We start from the raw sequence: 19,631 nt of genomic DNA, 5'->3' as shown, positions 1-19,631 counted from the left end.
TTCCAGAACCAAACATTTCAGAGTTTCTGCAAACATTTTCAAAGGGTTAGGGTTGATTGAAGTTTTCTCAAACATTTTAATATATCTGGTAATGATCCTAAGAGTAGTTAATTGTGTTTGCGGAAAATTTTAAAATGTTTGTGGAAACTGCAATCAGTGACTTCGACTTTTTTAATTTTTTCTCTTGATCTTTTCAAGGTACGAACTGATGGTACGAATTGTTCATGGTATACCAATTAGGTTGCATCCTAGAAATTTGCCCACAAAATCATTTGAAAATTAGTCAAAGTGTCCAATGCAATTTTCTTTCAGTCTTCACTCTTTTCAGTGTGGTGTGGATTATTAAGGTTTATCTTGAAAACTCTGTACAAATCTAGGTTAAATCAACCTGCCAATTTTCAGTCAGAATTGCTGTCAATGAATTGCATTGAATTTTGGGCACAAGTGAAGTTAAGCACTTTTTAAAATGTATTTAAGCCATAGTAAACAAGCTGAACTTTCAACTCAAGATATCTGTCTCTGGCACTAACACACGGCACTAACACCTTAGAATTCAATATTATTTTTCTTGCATTTTTGATACGTTCTATATGCTGGTCTATGTTTATTTTATAGATTTTGATTAAAAGAAGAAGTTTTTAATTAGTTTTTATTTTTTAATCACTTTTATTTTCATTGTTAATGGTAATTTGTTTATATTGTAAAAAACAAAGTTTTCTCTGAAACTAAGAATTTTGCCTGTTTGATATTATAAACCTATAATGCATTGCAGGCAGTTGAAAAGTGTTTAATTCTTTGACTTTGGGACTAGTAAATGTTCAATTTAAAAAAGTTTTTTTAGCATAGGCCTGGCAGTGTAGTGTATATTCTGCTTGAAGTTAGTGCAATGGCTCATGCTCCTCTTCAATGTTATGACTTGGAATATACCGGAGGATTGATGGAGGTTTGTAAAAGTTTTGTTTTATATAAAGTCTTGTTTTCTATCATCACTTGTTATGTTTTGTTACATGTTGCACATAGCAGAAGATGTTTGCTCAATGATTTTTATCATGTTCAGTTAATATTTGGGTGGGGAAGATTGCATGGATATTGGATAGGAAGCAAGGAATTCAATCTTTATTTTCACTTTTAATTCTTAGTTGAAAAGTAAATTAAATGCTTGTGAAGAGAAGTAAAATTGTATCATAATTGAACTAATTTTTTTTCAGAAAATCCAACAGTTGATAGCACCTCCTTTCAGTGAACAAGGTGCAAAGGAAGAGAAGCGTCGAAGAGCTGCAGAGCGTGAAATGTGGAGGAAGCGATGCAATCATGAAACATGTGACGCTTGTGGAGAAGGAGGAGACCTACTCTGCTGTGATTGCTGCCCAGCGGCTTTTCATCTACAATGCTCGTATGTTTATGCTCAAATTGTTGTTCTATGTCTGTTGATATTTTGGGATAGTTGTGTATTTGTGCTGCATTTTTATCACTTCTTTAAGCATTCTACAGTAATATTTTATGTTAGATTATTTCTGTGAAACTAGAAACACTTTTAGTATTATATAAGGTGAAATAGAATTTCATCCAAAAGTGGGTGTTGCTTGAGGTCATTTGTAACATTCGGTTGTCAATGCCAGCGTTTGTGTTCATGTTATGGTTCATAAAACAATAAGTATATTTTTCTTAGTAATCCTCCGCTTGATGAAGAAAAAGTACCTGAAGGGGAATGGGTTTGCCATCGTTGTGTGGTCACTGGAAACTATAAGGTAAATAAATATACATGGAATGTTGTCAGGGTGTGAACTTTATAATATTTGTACTTGCATTCAAATAAAAGCATTGTAGATTGTTTTTCAATTTTTGTGTTTTTAAATTTTTTTTACTCTATATGTGTAAAGCTCAGCATAATTTTAGAATACAAAAGATTATTACCAACAAATGATTGATGACAAACTACTTGGGTTGCATATTATGCATAACATTATTCAAATAATATGAAACCAACAAGCTTGTATTTTTTTGGTCAAAAAGCATGTTTCAACCCAATGATTGTACTTGTTATTGAAAGTTATTTGCAAATAATGATCAAAAAGAAGTAGAATGAAATCGCATTGAAATTTTTGTGTTCTTGCGTTTGTTATGATGAAGAAACTTTTGACAACTATTTTTAGCATTGTAATTCCTGCACTTGTTTTTTTCTTCTATTTATCAGAGTGCGGAAGGAAAGCACAAACATACATTGACGAAGAAGGCAATTCAAATCTTTCACAAACACAAAGATAAATTGGAAGTTAAGGATCAATCCTTTCAAGAAAAAATGAAACTAAAAGAAGATGTGCTGATGATCAAGCCACCGAGATCCCTGACAGCTCATCCAGAGCCTTCTGCCAGGTAGTTTTTGCAGTTGTAAATGTGGACTTAAACTGTGCCATGCAAGAGCTGGTGCCAAAAAACAAGCATGTTTACAGTTTCAGAAAAGTTGTTTGAAGATATTCAGAAAAACGATTAAATGTTTGATTGATTGCTTCTGCATGAAATTACTTTTAAAAAGTTAATGCAAAGTAACATGACTAATTGCATGACTATTTTCATACATGATCTCTCAAGAATATTTTTTATTGAACAAATCTCTGATCAATGAAGAGAGTGAAGTGTTTTCACTGTCACTGGACAAAAAACTTTATCTATTTAAATGCTATGTTTTTAAAACATTAGTCGCTTAATTATAATCAGCTTAAACAGTGGTAATGCATTTCTTAAGCTTTCATCTTGATATTGTCCATTGTGTTGATTAACCCTTTTTTCCAGTTTATTGTCGACCAAAAGTTCCCCACCAACTGTTGCTCCAAGTCGACGGAAATCTAATCAGGGACAGGCGACTGTTCCCTTGAAGAAGGTGGAACACAAAAGAGTTTCAGAGCCTGTTGCAGATGCTACGCCAGAAAAGGATTGGAAGAAGAGTGTTATTAAAGCAACCACCCGAGGACAAAAAGCTATTTTAGAGGTATGATGTCAAACGACATATATACTTGTCATATCCCATACGACAAAATCCGTCATTTTTACATTGATTCAACATCTGCACTCTGCAGACATTGAATCAATGTAAAAGTGATGAATTTTGCTGTCTGGGATTAGCCTGCTATTTGTAAGACTTGAATTGCTTATGCGTGGACCTCGCTATATAATAGCATCTGGACTGGAAGCCAAACGCTAAGCCTCATCTTGCACGGCAAACAGGATTGCCATATTGGCAGTTTTAACGCCAAATTTAAAAAAATTGATCGTTTATTATGCGTTTGGCATGCTACTTTGACTTAGGCATTTTGATATATTTTTGGTGTTTTTTTCATTTTTTTCACCATTGTAAATAGTTTAAAAACTGTTTTATCAATGCGCAGTAGCCTATTTACAAAACATCAGCCAGCTTCTAAGAGTGTGGCTCTTGAATTTATCATAAACTTGTTGCTTTTGTCAAAATTTATTTTCTCTCAGGTTTCAACTGAAGTTTCAAAGGTTGAAATTCCGCCTGAAAATCCATTTTCGATGCTCATTGCTGCCGCCTGCTTGGACAACACCTCTCTGTTTGAGCTTCCTCAGCAATACAGGCTGTATTGTCCATTACCTGGTGAGCTGGCTCAGCTAGTTAGATCTTAAGTTTATATTTAGCTAGAAGAGGTTATCGTTTTTACTTGAACGTTGCGTCCACATAAAAAGAACATATTTCGTTGGCATTATGACGTTGAAATGATGTAAAATGACCGATTTTCTGGGAGAAATAGTACAGTACACGCACATAGAGTATTGACAGAAACCTTCCAAAGTCATCTCACTTATGTAGATTGTAGAAATAACAGAGTTACTCTGCAGTGTTTTCCCCACACTTATTCTTATGTTTGTTTTCCAACTTTAATGATGATGATTACTGTAACTCTCTAAGGACTTTTATAAAATATTACTGGATAGTTCTATTGCATACCATTACTGAGATTTTCACAAATTTTATCTAGCAATGGAGTAAATCTGCTGAAGCAGGAAAATAGATTACATCATAAATTTCTAAATTATAATCTGAAAATAACCAGTGAAGGAGTGAAATTTTCTTTAGAAAGGAGACAGGAGGTGCATGTGCAAAATTGGTTCGAATTCTTTTTCCAAGAGACACTTGGTCTTATGGTCTTTGATTCATCAAATCTTTTAACTATAGGAACAAAAAAGAAGAAGACGACTGAGAGAGGAGCAGGAAGATCAAGAAAACAATCCCTTGAACTGGATGCTAATGGCTTGGTTCCTCTTCCAGCCAAGTTATGTTTTGTCTGCACAAGGCGAGTACTTTTCTTCAAGGCTGCCTTACAGTTAAAAGTATCTTACTTAGAAAAATGTTTTGTTTCATATCTGTTCAAAATTTGGGTGGTTTCTCAGTTTAATTATTGAATCGGAGTCGATATGAACACTAAACTATTCATGTTGTGGTTGCGCTGGTGGCTAAAGAAAGTGCATGAAGTTAAGCAGAAGGAAGCATGATAGGTACTACTTCTCTGATACTGTTTTAATGGTACCTCACCCTTAACTTGGTTACGTGCCCCCCATCTGCAATGTACTATAGTGTCAGTCACCACAGGTCTACATGTTGAGCGGTGCACGGTCGATTGGTCGACAGACATTTGGTCGACAGGACAATTGGTCGACAAGACAGTTGGTCGACAGGATGTTAGGTCGACAGGTTAGGGTTAAGTGCGTAGGGTTAGGGTTAGAGTTAGGTTAGAGTTAAGGTTAGTTGACTAACCCTAACTTTAAAATGAATCGTTCTGTCGACCTAACGTCCTGTCGACCAACTGTCTTGTCGACCAATTGTCTGTCTACCAATTGTCCTGTCGACCAACTGACCGGGTACCGTAACAAAACTGTTGGACATTTGCTAAAATATTTTTACTCTCGATATAATTTTTAAAGATTTCTATTCCAGATCATGCCGTGCATCGCCCTTGATACAATGCGACTTCTGCTCGCTTGTGTTCCACTTAGACTGCCTTGATCCACCGCTTACTAACGCCCCTAGTGGAAGGTGGATGTGTCCTAATCACGCTGAACGAAACATGGTAAAATTTCCTTATCCAGTAGCTGGTTGCATCATTTTTTACAAGATAATTAGATTGATATCATCACTAAATGGACAAAATTAAGTTATGACAATGCAGTAGGAACAGCTCATTGTCGAGAACAATGGCGCGTTGTATCCAACCCTCAATACGAGGAAGGAACATAATGATAATGATGAATTAGATTGAATGCAACAAAACTGTATGCCAACTGTCTGTAACTCTTTAGTCTTTAGCAAAACTTAGTAATTTTGAAAGATAGGATTTTTTCTTTTTACGCCGTGTATGATGACTACGTCACTATATTGCTGAAACGAGAGTTTGTGTTGACTGTTGAGCACATGCAAATGTCTTTGTTATCCGCACTTTGTGTAAATAAAAATACTCTTAACACTGATGAAACGTTAGTTTGTGTAAACCGTTGACAATCTTGACGTTCTGTTGCTTCTTCTGCAGCTTAATCCTCATTCTCATGCGTTGTCAAGAAGGAGCGAGATACTCGACATGTTCAGCAGAAAAATTGACCACAATGATATCAAGATTGGATTTCTGAAGAAGATTCATAGGTTTGTTTCGGCTGTCTTAAGTGATGATGATGGCGTATGAGGTTTGCTCGAGTGTGATAAGCTTCGCTTCACATACTATTTTTTTTCTTGAAGATATGGTACTGACGGGAGGGACCACGATAAGGTGCTTGTTCTTCCCCCTCCCAAATTAAGTGATAATTTGTCAATGGTTATGTCAATACGTTTACTTTTTGTTATAAAATTGTTTAATTTTTGTTTAGAAACAGCTTCAAAACACATTTTGTATTGTAGGACATTTCCTCCCAAATCGAACTTCCCTTCTTGGAGGAGACCCACCACTAAGGTGCCGCGTTCCATAAAAGATCATTACAGGAATCCTATCGGTCCCACTCCTCCGCCTTCTTGGGAAGATCTTCATAAACTTAATGTCCCTGTTCCACATGGTTATCAGCTTAAGGAAAGACTCCACAAACAATATAGATCATTCCAATCTCCTACTTCTCTTGATTCTTCTGCTTCAGCTTCTCTCAGTTTTCCCGCAAAGTCCACTGAAGAAGAACAAAACCTATGGCTCCAGGCTGTCGTCAGTCTTCAAGCTGATGTTGCTTTAATGCTGGAGAAAAACAAAATGTTAAATTCTTTAGCTGATGATGCATCAAGACATATAACATCCGTGGACACGCGTGATAACTCCTCGCTTCTGCTCTCTCCTAAGACCCTGAAGGAACTTGCCGCAAAGGCTCATCGCAACCAAGTGGAACACAAACTGGGAGCAACAGAGCCCTCTAAGCATCACAAAGCTGTTGAAGATGCCAACGTCACTGCTTCTCCCGCTGCCACTTCAGACAGAACCAGAGGCTTTTCTCAAGATGGTTCTGTGATCAAGCCTTTGCACAAACTAATCAGTGCTCCGATGAAGCGACGCAACTCCGACCCAATACCTGTCCACCCTCATCACAATGGTCCACACCAGAAAAAAACTAAACTTGCCGACGGGGTCAAAGTTTATCGGCCGCTTGTCTTACCCACTGGTGATAAACCTTTCACCAAGCTTGAACTGCAGCCTAAAAGCAATGATCGCGTACCAAATGCCGAAGCTAAGCTCATTAATGGCGAATTAGATCAGTTTCCTCTTAAGTCTTTGACTATTCCCAAGATAGTAAGACAGCTCAATGCCATGTCTACGCTATCAAAAAACACAAATGACGCGGCTAAAAAAATATTTCAAAATATGAGCACTTGCCATGGTGGGGACTTGAACGAGAAGAAAGGAAGCAACTTGCTAGAACCGGATGAAACCGGATCGAACCAAAGTGTACAAATAGATTTACTTGTAAACGGTGTTTCCGAAGAGTCTGAAGGGGATTATCACATGAACAGCGACGAGGAAACAGGTAGAGTGATATGTTGAACATCATAATTGTCCATTTAGGTCACTGGCTTGCTTGGTGACAATATTCATTGCTATTCATTCTGATGGATTTTGAACATTTTGTTGGTTTCACTGATTAATACTCTGTGACATTTGATAACCATCTACGACTACAAATAACAAAATATCTTTGATTGTCAGTTACCACTGCTAGAAATTACACTAACCTATGTCAGTTACCTTCCATAATTAAACATAGCATCGGCAGCTTCTGTAAACTACTGCACCCTACGTGTGGTTGATACTGCTCATTTACGTTTTCTCGCAATAGCCGTCACGCTGATGGTTTGTGCGGCAAATAAACCTGTCGGGCATCCTAGCTTTTTGATATCTTTTTCATCGATATAAAGTTGTTTTTCAACTGTGTCAGACAGCAAATCATGATGCAACGTCTACAAACGTTGAAGCAATGTAGAAAAGTTACATACTTCAAACCAGTAAATTGAACTTCTTAACAACGCAGCTTCTTCAGCAAGCTCGCTCAGTGACGCGATCAAGAGTGACGTGACGCCTGGTGACGTAGCGATGACGGAGGCGCCTCTCCAAAACACTGCGATTCCCGGTAAGTTACTTTTGCGACATTGCTGGCTTAAACCGAGACACGTGAAAGACCACTTCAATTTTTACATAATTTGTAATTTTCATTTTCCAGAACCAAATGCAGAAGCTGAGATAACGAGAAATGCATTGAAGAAGTTCGCTGAAGTGTTGAGCACTGTTGGCGAAAGCACTACTTTGCCCTTGTTGGATGAAAACCTTATACGAGCTTTAGCCTTGCAACGGCTGCAACAAATCATACAAGATGTAAGATGTTTGTAATCAATTGTCCTATTTTCGTTTGTCTAAATTTGAAGAAATAAAAACAACACCAAGTTTTTGTTGTTTAACACAGTTTCAGTTTGTAGTCGACATAAAGTTTGCGATCTTTTTGTGTCGAGTTCAAAAAGTTCTATTTCCGAAGATTTTGTCTATATAGAGTATATTTTCCTATGTGCATAATAAGTACTTGTACTTGTCAGCATTGTTATGGAAACTTTACTTCTCTTAAGCCTAAACGGAACATGTGACCTTGCTGTGATTACAAATTTGACAATAATTTGAGACAGATAATAATGCGTCTCACAATCTACTGTTGCAAGTTTTGATTAACTGAGTAAGGTGGATCATATGTTCTTGAAAAAATGCCAGGCACTTCTGGAACTGAACACTGCTCCAACTAATACGTCATTTCGTTTTTACATTGATTCAACGTTGAATCAATGTAAAAACGACCGATTTTTTGCTTGGATGTTTATAGTATACAAAATACATGATGCCTGTCTAGCGTTATTCTCCATGTGTCTGTGTCAAGGCAGCTCAGCAACTGGCTACTCTCATGGGAGCAGTGATGAATCTCATTTGACAAACTTGGCCAGTCGTTCATTCATGGGAAGTGAGAGATGTGCGTTATTAGAAAAAGGGCTTGTCGAACTGCGGCAGTATTCCTCATACACAGTGCGCTGACGTTGTCTCGTTTTGTTCATTATGGCTACTTCAGCAACTTATATTTTAGAAACCTCCAACGGAAACATTCGTGAAGGAAGAGGACAACTTACCGATCTGTGATGCAACCGTCCAGCAGGAGACGCCAGTGAGCAACGAGCCTTCGGTCGTTGTGAAAGTTGAAAAGCATGATGACGTCACGACGAAGCCAGCTGCATCGTCGAACGAGAAAACCTGCCATTCTGAAGAAAGTAAAGAAGATCTTCCTTGCCCGCCATGCGTCAAAACCCGACAGATCCTACCGGCTAAGGCCATTCTTCACAACCCCAAGACAAAGAAGCAAGCTAAAATTTATCACAGGTATTTGGATTTGAAAGGTTAGAACACAAACCGAATTGATTTGCAAGTGCTGAATTGACAAAGTAGTAAGATCCCAGACAGCAAAATCCGTCATTTTTACATTGATTCAACGTCTGCAGACGACATTTTACTGTCTAGGTACCCTTTTCTTTTTTAAAACTTCTTTTATTTTCTCAGTACGTTGCTCATTGGAACATCACAAGCTTGCGACTTGGTCTTGCCTGACTACCAGCATTGCAACCACGTGATGCCTTCTCATGCTAGAATATTCTTTGACAAGGTTCGTGCCGTTAATAAGTGTTCTCCTGTAAAAAGGTTGATGGATGCGAATTTTCTACATCCTGACGCTGCGCTTTGCCACAATACGCAAAGCGTCAATCGACAGTGATTTGTGAATTTTTTATTCAGGAGAACTCGCCTAAAGTGACAACAGAAAAGGCCTTTAAAAAGTATCGCTATAACAAAATGTCACCATGGTCCAATTCTCCCTCTAATTTAAAATCGAGTCTGTGTAACAGCCCTGACACCAAAATCCGTCATTTTACGTTGATTCAACGCCCGCAGACGTTGAATCGACGTAAAATGATAGATTTTGCTATCCGGGAGATACTAACATAGCGAAATGTCACTATAGCTGAATTCTACTGTATTTTGTTGTTGTTATAATTGCACTTTGCTCTGATGTAATAAAGGAGTAACTAGAACTTTTCAACGTGATAATCATAAAAACGCTTGTTCAAAACCTTACTTCGGGATGTTGCTTGGGCCAGATTTTGGAATCGTTATAATAGTGGCTAAGATTTAAATGCGTTCAAGGAATTTTTGCAACATCTGTGAGAAATATCTTCCATGGACGTCTGGCAACACTGGTGTAAAAAACATAATTAAACGTGGAAACTTTCATTTTGCAGATGAACCAACAGTACGAATTGCTTAGCTATGGCGAGACTGTTGTGGATGGTTTGAAGTACGGCCAGGATGTGTGGACCGTGGCGCGTCGTCGTATGAGGCTGGACCGAGATGCCGCTCGTCAATCCCGCTCTGCCAACGTCACTCGATCGGTCAAGAGAGCTCTTCGGTCACGCAAAGGTTCGTTTTTTGGTGATTAACTTCAATCAGACGCAATGTTGCCCATATGATAAAATCCGTCCTTTTTACATTCATTTTACCTCAGTAGACGGTGAATCAATGTGAAAACGACGGATTTTCCTGAACGCTAGTTGTATGTAATCTGGTAAGTATCATGCTACTCGTCAGTGTTGCAAACCAAAGTTTTACTCTACTCGGTTGCGCCATTATACAGCTGCGCTTAAACTGCTTGTTTAATGAAGCGCTTAGAGCAGTGGTTTTCAACCTTTTTGGTGGAACGGACGGAACCCAATGAAATATTTCAAAAGCTCGAGGAACCCCTGTTCAATAATTTAATTGTCTTATGCAAAAAACATCGTTTGATTAATAAGAACTCCTTGAAGCGAAGAAAACATTTCGACAAAATTTGGCGGGAAAGCAGAAAGTTAAAGGTAATCGCACCACAAGAAAACAACGAAAATTCGGGATCGCAGCGAACGTGTTAAAGTGTAGCAAATTTATTAAAAGTGGCAAACCTAATAAATATTTGATTATATTTAAACAATATGCATGTAATAATAAAATAGACTCTCGGATTTGAATGTAAACTTGCGGAATCCCTAGACTTACTAGCGGAACCTTAGGGTTCCGCGGAACCCTGGTTGAAAACCACTGGCTTAGAGCAACGCATGTCTATGATAGATGTAGTGCTATATGAAATCACACAATCTTATATCTTCTAACAACTTTCAGCCAGGAAAAACATCTTTTTTGTCAAATAGGTCGCAGAAGGAAAAGAAAAACCTCAGAACGTGTCCCAATGAAACCTCTTCCTCCTCCAGGTGAGGTCGTGGAAGGTGCACTGCCTTGTAATTGTGAGGACTCTGATGACAACAAAAGCTCAGGATGGGAAGGTTTGTCTCTTTTCTGAGAGGATTCATTGTCTTTAGTAGTGACGAAGCTAGAAAGAAAATTTGGGGGGCGAGGGCAAAACGTCATCTAACATGAGTTATATTGCTTTAGAAACGTTGTAATAGTATTGAAACATGATGTTTTTTGAAGAGGCTAAGGTAAAATGTTGGGAGGCGATTCCCCCCCAAGGCTCCCCGTGGTTACATCTCTGGTCTTTAGTGCTCGTTGATGTAAATGCTTCTTCAAGAATGTGACTGTGTGCTCAACCGCTAAGAGTACAACACTTATGTAGTCACAGAAGCGGTGATAAGTTTTTTCGTTACTTATTATTGTCATAAAAGAAAAATCGAATGGAAGTTTTTAAATAAATATTGTTCTTTTATCTAGGCTCTGCTCTTCTTCGACACGGTTCACTGATTCGTTTCGGCTGCATTGAATTTGTGTTCTGCATGAGTGAGTTCGCCATTTCCCAACACCACAAAGGTTTGTCACATCGCGAAAGCTGCAACCAAATTTAAGCTTGATTCACCTATTTGTGAATTTGATATTTCCTTTTCTTGTTTATGTCACTTTGCAATGTTTCATTTGATTAGTTTGCTGCGCTAGGCTTAGTAGGGTGTTTCATTTTTTCACCATTTTTGAAATTCAAAATGCCTGGGGTCCCATCTGGTGGTATTTGGGGAAAAAAGTTTACACTCTTAATTTTTTTCAATTATGACGTCATATTGAGGTGGTCCACGAGGTTTGAAATTTTTTGGCCTCAAAATCTCGAAATTTGGCCGTATCTCCGGAACCGCTCACCATAGATCGACAAAATTAGTATCAAAATGAGCAGAAGGGTCGGTTTCCTATACCTGATGTATAGAATATTAAGGTCTATCTGCTTCAGAAAAAAAGTTATTTCAAAAAATCTGATTTTCAGTCTATTTTCTCCTGATGAACAGAGATCAGGTGATCAAGATAAAAGTTTTTCTGTATTTTTCCACTCTTGGAAGCTGTTATTGCGTAATAATAGTTGGTGTTAAGGTTCCAGTACTAGGCTTGTCTAGTCTTGCTATCTGGTAAAGCAAAGCCCCATCTTGCATTGCTCCGGGACTCTTCTTGGCGCCGTCCACAAAAGAAATGACATGGGAAAGATATATTTCGTTTATGTGGAACATGCATTAAAGGGTATGAATATCATGACCAACTTCATCATTAAAATAATTGACGAGTCTGGACTTTTTTCCTGTGTTGAGAGTAGTCGTATCAGCCATGACTGAATATACTTGGGATAGGTGAACTCTGCAAGCCTCCTGGATGATGGTGCCAAAAATCAGTTCTGCAGTGACCGACACACTGTTGGAAAAAGATTTAGCAGCAAGCACACTTTCGTGCTTCATACCATTATCAAAAAGTTGGCCCAAGAAAACGTATCGATCTATTTTATCGACAACGCGCCCATCATAACATAACTGCATGGCAGAAGCTGAGTTGAGAAGGTTCTTACTTTCCATCAGAGACTTTTCTCTCGTTTTTGTCGTTGGCGGTATACTGTCGAAGGTGATGCAGCATTGCAGCTACTTGATCTTTTCCAAGAACCGAGCTCATAAGATCTGACTGCTGGCGTACCGAAGTCATCCTACGATCAGCAAGTGCACAACTTCTATCATTTATGGAAAAAGAATGTACTTTCTTGTACACTTTTCCCCAAACAGCTGGTTTCAGAGGCTCGTATTCCTTATCATCTTCCCAATTCATATCACCATCAGAGTAGCTTTCGCTACTGTGTAGACATCTAACTACTTCATTTCTTTTTCTCTGTTTCAAACATAGTAGTGCCGATGCTTTGGCAGATTGTATGCCAGAAGTGCTAGGTTTCTCTGTTTGCTCAGCCCTGGAAGACCAGCTTTGTTCTATATGCCAGCTACATCTTTCAGCAGTTCATCTTCCAAATCTTTGAAATGGGGTATTTTCTTCAAAAACTTAGGAAGTTTCGGCTACTTTCTTCAAGTAAAAATAGTGACTGACTATATCTGAATTAAGGGGAAGCACATTTCTCTCCAATTCCTTGAAGTTTTGCATCGACTTACTAATACCTGACCTTAATGCCATAATGACACTTAATCTAAAGCAGGTGAGCAGCATACCTCTTCCTCAACGGTTACATTAATATTGTAATAGTAATACCTTCAAATTACCATTTCATCTCTTGCAAAACGAACAAGGACTATTATTACTCAATAGCAGCTTCCAAGATGGAAAAATACAGAAAAATTTCTTATCTTGATCACCTGAAATCTGTTCATCAGGAGAAAACAGACTGAAAATCAGATTTTTTGAAATAACTTTTTTTCTGAAGCACATAGACCTTAATATTCTCTATATCAGGTATAGGAAACCGACCCTTCTGCGCATTTTGATACTAATTTTGTCGATCTATGATAAGTGGTTCCTGAGATACGGCCAAATTTCGAGATTTTGACTCCCAAAAATTTCAAACCTCGTGGACCACCTCAATATGACGTCATAATTGAAAAAAATTTGGGGTGTAAACTTTTCCCCCCAAATACCACCAGATGGGACCCCAGGCATTTTGAATTTCAAAAATGGTGAAAAAATGAAACACCCTAAGGCTTAGTCACAAAGAGAGCTTCAATTAATGAAGCAGTCTCATTTAGATTAGATTTTCTATGCGACCAAACCCATAACAAATCGAAATAAAGTAAATCTTTGTGTGTTCGCTCTTCGCTCTTAATTACGTTCGACCATTTTTAATTCCTGCTTCACTGTTTACGTTGTTTTTGTGCAGCAGAAAGAAATGATGAGTCGCGCATGTGGCACAGAACAAGCAAGGTCCTTGAACAAACCAGAAAAGAACTTCAGATCGAAAAGGAAGCTGTCGACGCTTACACGTTTGATGATGACGACAGTGGTGATGTCACGGTGACGTCATGCGACCGGCCGAAACGAAATTTGCGAAAAGTGAGAACGGACGCTGAAAAATCAGACAAGTGTCACAAAACTTCGCACGGGTCTAAACCGGTTCATTCCGGTTCGTTTCCAGTAAAGAGAAGAGAAACGAGTTTCAGACATAAAGAAAGCAACCGGTTTGAACAGGTTCTTAAGAAAAACAAGTTGTCGCAGTTGAAGGCGAAGAAATTAAAAACTGAATGCAAGTTGAAACGAAACCCTGCACCTCCCCCACCTAACGTGGACCCTGTCAAAAGGTACATGAAGCTTTTTATACGAATATTCACGAATATCATTACGCAACGGCATGATCTAAACTTATGTTGATTGCCTAGGGTTATTTTGTTAGTTGCAACTACCCGAAAAAATTTCCTGTTGATTCACGTACAACTTAATATATTTTCCGTCAGTTAGATGAGACGTTTGTAACAAATATCTTCATAACACGCAATATTGTTTGGCAAGCTATTCACGCCATCTTCTAAATTTTCTTGATTGCCATTCAACAACGAAGTTGATTATTAGATTTTATTGATAACAGCTGTTTTGAGCATGAAAGAAGAAATATGCATTTCGTCTTTTGCTAATTTTATAAGTCGTCTCTCATGTATTTGAGCAGATGAAAACATTGTAGTGTAGATGCGTCTAGGCCTTACGTAGGCAATTGGATTAGGCCTACGTAAAGTTTGGAAAACATTAGCATTGCATGCAACAATTACTTTAGTGATGCTAGTCTAAGCAACACTTCTTTAGGTTAGTTTTAAAACTTTACACTTACCCTTCGTAATAATTAAACTTTATAATTGAGTCATTCCAGAAATTAAAAGTTTTTCAAACGTTCAACATGATCTATGTTTTTTGGTCTGCTGCTCACTGGGAAAGTCGAATCATCGTTTCTTGGTTTTCGTGTTTTCTTCGTTTGCTGATGCTTATAGATTTTTTTGAAACATACAAATAAAACTGGCTATATTTACGGCACCCTCGCGATCAGTGTTGCCGGATAAAGAATTTTAACCTAGTTAGAGAAAACATTAAAGTCGTTGAAGACAAAGTGTTGTGATTTAGGAAATTTTGAAGCCCTGTGCTTAGAGCAAACCTAGTCTGGGAATTTTTCCATGTTTCAAATTTTTTTTTAATTCTGGACAAAATTCTTTTCTCAGGCAACGCTGCCACGAATCAAAGCTCTTTGGTAGCATACCATGGCGAAAGGCGCCTTAAATGTAGCCAGTTTTTCACTATTTTGTTTTTACTCAGTCGAAGCGCATCTCCTGTTGTGATTCATGCGAATGATGGCATGGCAGATGATGATGGTGATGATGAAGACGATGACATGAAACCAACTAGGTAAGCCATGCAAATCTACGTTTAGGCTATGTCGTAGCCGTTATTATGTGATGTAATGCCTTTAAACTGTCGGCTGCAATTATAGTTGACTGGTGAGATCTCAAGTATGTCGCTCGAAAGGGTGCCGGTTCGATACCTCTCAAGAGCATGCGGCTGTGTCTTTGGCACGACGCTTGAAGGTGGACGCAAAGATTGTTTACTTAATCTAACGTTTCAACTACCGAGCGTGAGCCTGGATGCGAAAAAAAAAACTTTAAATTATCTTGCCGTGCTTTTTCAGCGCCCATCTAAGTTAGCAAAGCTTATTTTTGCATTGGTCCCACGTCTGAATGCAAACATGAAGCATTTTTGCTAATCTCTTAAATCTTGATGCTTTGTTTGTAGGTTCTCTCAGCGACAGAAAGATCGGCAAGCGTTGAAGAAACGACTGCACGCGGAGCAAAGTGACGAAGGAGACGATCAGCATAGCGACGAAAGAGACTTACGATCTAGAAGTAGGACTCCAATCCGAGGTTGTTCTCCTGTCAGTTCCAGGACTGTAATAGAGGCAGCCATGGCGAGGAAAAACGACGCTAATGACATATCAGGAAACAATTTTTCAAGAAAATCCATCAAGCCTATGAAAGGTGCTGCGAAGGAAAAGACGAAACAAAAGGGCCCGTCACGTGAAGCGTCGCCCTTGGTTGGCAACAGCAAGCGCTTGTCATTAAAACCACCGGCAAAACAGACGGAGCCGATGTTGTTGTTGTCCAGGGGGAATGCACGAGAAGCCAATTCTCTTCCGGCCCTTGATTTCAGTGTTGCGCCCTTGTCAGAAACTCAACACATGACTTTGCTCAATTCCACCGGATCTTCAAACGGCGAGTTCGCTCCGAGCCACAGAGTTGGCAAGCGGCTCCAGTCTGTCGATCTCACATGTAACGAAACTTTATCGGAAGATATTGATTTGTCTCCTGAGGCAAACGCTACTATTACCTACCGGTCTTCATACGCCCCACCCAACCCCATACTCCTTAGGGAGCCTTTCTTCACGTCGTGTGAAAGTCCTCACAGCGTTGAACTAGAGGTGCGTCAGGCTACAGACAAACTGTTGTTAGACACTGAACGAAATCTCCAAACTGACGTCGCTCCATCATCACGTGACCGCGGGTGTGAGGAGACGCATTCCGCAGACTCTTTTTCGCGAAGTCCATCTGAGTCTGAACACAATGCTGTGAGTACAGCACCAGAAAGTGTAGACCCTGACGTCAATCGTGACACTGACGTTGTTGATTGCATGAACCGTATTCTAACTTGCACGGAGAAAAATGCTGATCAGTCGTCGTCATTGAAGCCAACTTCATCTACTTTGTGCCAACTAACCGTCAAAGGTCCTCTCGAGGCCGACGAACCAGTTGTGCTTTTGTCAAGTTGCGACGATAGCGCGCTAGAAAACGTGTGCCCATTTTCTTCACCGGATATCGATTTCATTCCTGTTGAGCAGATAGATAAAGACGGTGGCGTTTCATCAGACGAGCGACACTCCGCATAACGAAAGATGAAGACCCCATTTTCCGGGAAGTGTGAAAAACTGTTATCGTTTTTGCGCAGAGAGAGTTTTCTCCAGCCAGCAAAGCAGTTTATCTTTACATTAATTGATACATTGATTTGATACATTGATTTGATACATTGATACATTGATTCAATCAACGTCTATCGAACAGGACTGATTTGCTGGCTGGGTTTCTATTAGAACGTTGAAGAAGCCGTGTTACGTTTTTTAAAAAGCTTTTCACTCGGTTTTAATGAAGTTTGTTGTATTTTTCTTCGTAAGGTTTAACTTTCCTTTAAAAAATTATGAATATTTAGGTTCCAGTTCTTCTACTGCACTATTTCAAGCTGTTAGAGTAATCGCCGGTTTCTGCCCATAAACATTATTGTAGATATTTTAAATGGATTTGTACAGTCAGACTGAAAGTTACATATTTCATACACTCTTGCAGCAGATCAGCAAGAATTGGCACCCAGTTTGCAAAATCCTTCCCTTTCCAATGGAAAAAAGACATTGAATCACATTAAAACGGACGGATTTCGCTAACTGGATTGTTAACGCAAATATTTTTGCACTAGCTTAGCTGATAAACTGGTTGTCTTTGCATCGTTTAAGTGTTGAGCAACATCAAGTTGATGTAATACCAATCTTTTCATCTTGATTTTTTTCTCACTGCCACTATTTCTTGTCTGAAACACAAGCTATCTCTCATACACAAGACACAAGGAAAGGTGTTGCTTGGACAGACATAGCTTGTTGAATACTGCTAATCTCAGTTAACCCTGAGACCGGAAATATTTGTATGGTGTTGCTGGTGTTGTTTTACTCATTTTTCAAATCAATTTTAGAGACTGTCCATTTTAAAGTGCATTTAAGACGTCGAAGAGGAGTAATACGCTTATTTTTACCAAATGTTCATAAAGTACGCCCATGAATCAAATTGAGTTTCAGTGAAAATTCATTCTGCATTTGAGTCATGAAAGAAAATTAAAAAAAAATAAATTTTTTTTCATAAATCTCGCCTTGTAAATAGAAATCTTTGGTTTGTAGAGTTCTCGCACGTTCGTGTTTCAGTTGGTTTATTTTTGATATTTTGTGTTTGCCATGCGCGATACCGTTCTCGGCTCGTGGATTTGTTTAAAGCAGGCGGTCATCTTGTGTCTGCATTTTTTTTTTAATGAACTTCGCTCTCTTCAAGTAAAAGCGACCTAGTAAAGCCATTTGTTGTATTTGCTTGTTTTTCTAACTCGTGTTAAAGGAATAGATTCAACAGAGAAACTGTTTCAAGAGCACTTTTGCGTGTTTCAGCTTGTCCCAACTGGAAAGGAAAATTCTACCAGCTTTTGTTTTAAATAATAGGAGATGTTCTACTGGTGCAAATTGAGCTAAACTATCACAAGATGTATACAGTGACAATTTGCTTTTATTCCGACGTTTCGTCAATCAGACACGACTGACTTCTTCAGGAGCTAGACCAGGTAGTGACTACCTGTCTAGCATGGCAAAACACAGGACCATGTTGTTGAAACCAACTAAACACGCAAAATGAAAATTCAAATCTAGACAAAATTATCGCGCGCAAAGTTTGAATTAAGTTAGAAAAAAGGAAAGATTTAAATTTTAACAATTAACAACCCAGACAAAAATCTGTCATTTTTACATCTACCCAACGTCCGCAGACGTTGAATCAATGTAAAAATGATGGATTCTGCTGTCAGGGAAGAAACTGAAATACTGACAACAGTTGAACCGAAAGTCGTGACACGTCGGACAATTTTTGATTTTTTTTATATTTCTCGCAGTTCTAACAATTTTCGGAAGGAGCTCAGCTATCAATTTGTTGGATATTTATTATGGAAAAAATGATAACAATATCAGAAGTATTCTCCGTAAGATAAGCAGTCAGTATGCCAAAACATGACTGGCTTGCGAGTGTGCGAATTCTCCGCAACCGTAGGGTGAGTTGGATAAGCTTACAGGTGACCTCGGGCATTGTCTTGCTAAGCTTGAGTTGATGCTTTGAGAGTTTCAAAAATTTTTTTCCAACTTTTTAGATTTAATACACCGCAAGAGGAAAGCTGAGCAATAAAATATAGGTGCACTTTAAAACGTTGCATCGCAAAATGGCAACTTTAGGGATGGTAGTATATGTACAATACAAATTTATGGTTAACGAACGAACATCAGTTGAAAGGAAACGAGTTACACGCAGCCAACCAGGGAGTGAAGCAACCCTGAATATTTTTTGCCCCCCTAGAAGATTTTTTTTCAATAATAAACTGTATAAATGCATGCATTCACGCAATTTTAATCCCCCCCCCCCCCCCCTACAAATTGGATAGCCCTCCATGGCACTGGCTATGGGCCTGATTACACAACATGAAATCAAAGTTTCGCCTTAAGTCTGCACATAACCGGACATTTGCATCTCAAATTTTGTGACAGATGGCTGCCTCTTCGAACCATGAATCTGAACGGGATCTGGCAACAACCTTTCAATGTCTGATCGTTTCACCGCATGCATAATGAGTATCATGAATTACCAGCCCGACAAATGAACCTGGAACTTTAGCATGCTGACGCAAAAACTTCACTGTAATTTTTTCAGATTCATCTGGAGTGCTGCCATTGCCATTATTAGTACTCACTTCCCGTTCACCTAAATCTTCGCTTCCATCGTTTTCTGAATTATCAGATCCTTCGTTTGAAATAACTTGACCAACATAATAAAACAGCACTTTTCTTTGGCGGCTGAAAGCGAACAAGCACGTAACAGCCAATTCGTAATTGTTTTTTGTGCATCTTTTCAGCTTCTGCAGTTTCGTTACCGTCATCATTGTCGGTGTCCACTAGTTCCATTTGCACGCTTTCATCAGAACTCCTCTCTGGCACATTAAAAAGAGAAAGAGCTCTTGCAACTTTTCTTTTCACGAAATGGGACG

At 38.7% G+C, this 19,631-nt stretch overlaps 1 protein-coding gene across 2 annotated transcripts; it reads left to right on the top strand.

Moving 5' to 3' along the window:
• Window positions 1–782: 782 nt before the first annotated feature.
• LOC145782903 (PHD finger protein 12-like) lies at window positions 783–17,972 on the top strand. Of its 2 annotated transcripts, none has more exons than XM_082594673.1 (20): window positions 783–943; window positions 1,209–1,393; window positions 1,670–1,748; window positions 2,195–2,373; window positions 2,791–2,986; window positions 3,478–3,610; window positions 4,190–4,307; window positions 4,949–5,081; window positions 5,538–5,647; window positions 5,900–7,002; window positions 7,504–7,602; window positions 7,693–7,844; window positions 8,593–8,882; window positions 9,060–9,162; window positions 9,794–9,971; window positions 10,733–10,864; window positions 11,250–11,345; window positions 13,657–14,071; window positions 15,069–15,158; window positions 15,543–17,972. In XM_082594673.1, exons 1-20 carry the CDS (start codon window positions 887–889, stop codon window positions 16,687–16,689), a joined length of 4,995 nt encoding a protein of 1,664 aa, XP_082450799.1. In that variant the 5' UTR covers window positions 783–886; the 3' UTR covers window positions 16,690–17,972. The 2 variants fall into 2 exon arrangements, with proteins under 2 accessions (XP_082450799.1, XP_082450794.1); XM_082594668.1 differs by having other exon boundaries at window positions 13,654–14,071.
• Window positions 17,973–19,631: the final 1,659 nt, after the last annotated feature.

The sequence above is a fragment of the Aplidium turbinatum genome, chromosome 1, assembly GCF_918807975.1.
Source record: "Aplidium turbinatum chromosome 1, kaAplTurb1.1, whole genome shotgun sequence".
Lineage (NCBI taxonomy): Eukaryota > Metazoa > Chordata > Ascidiacea > Aplousobranchia > Polyclinidae > Aplidium > Aplidium turbinatum.
Note: the sequence above shows the minus strand (reverse complement) of the source record. Positions and strands in the feature narration are given on the sequence as shown.

Coding starts and splice junctions, on each gene's coding strand:
- LOC145782903 (XM_082594668.1), top strand. CDS start 887: ATGGCTCATGCTCCTCTTCAATGTTATGACTTGGAATATACCGGAGGA. Junction 5,082..5,537: donor ATCACGCTGAACGAAACATG/GTAAAATTTCCT, acceptor CTTCTTCTGCAG/CTTAATCCTCATTCTCATGC. Junction 9,972..10,732: donor AGCTCTTCGGTCACGCAAAG/GTTCGTTTTTTG, acceptor TTTGTCAAATAG/GTCGCAGAAGGAAAAGAAAA.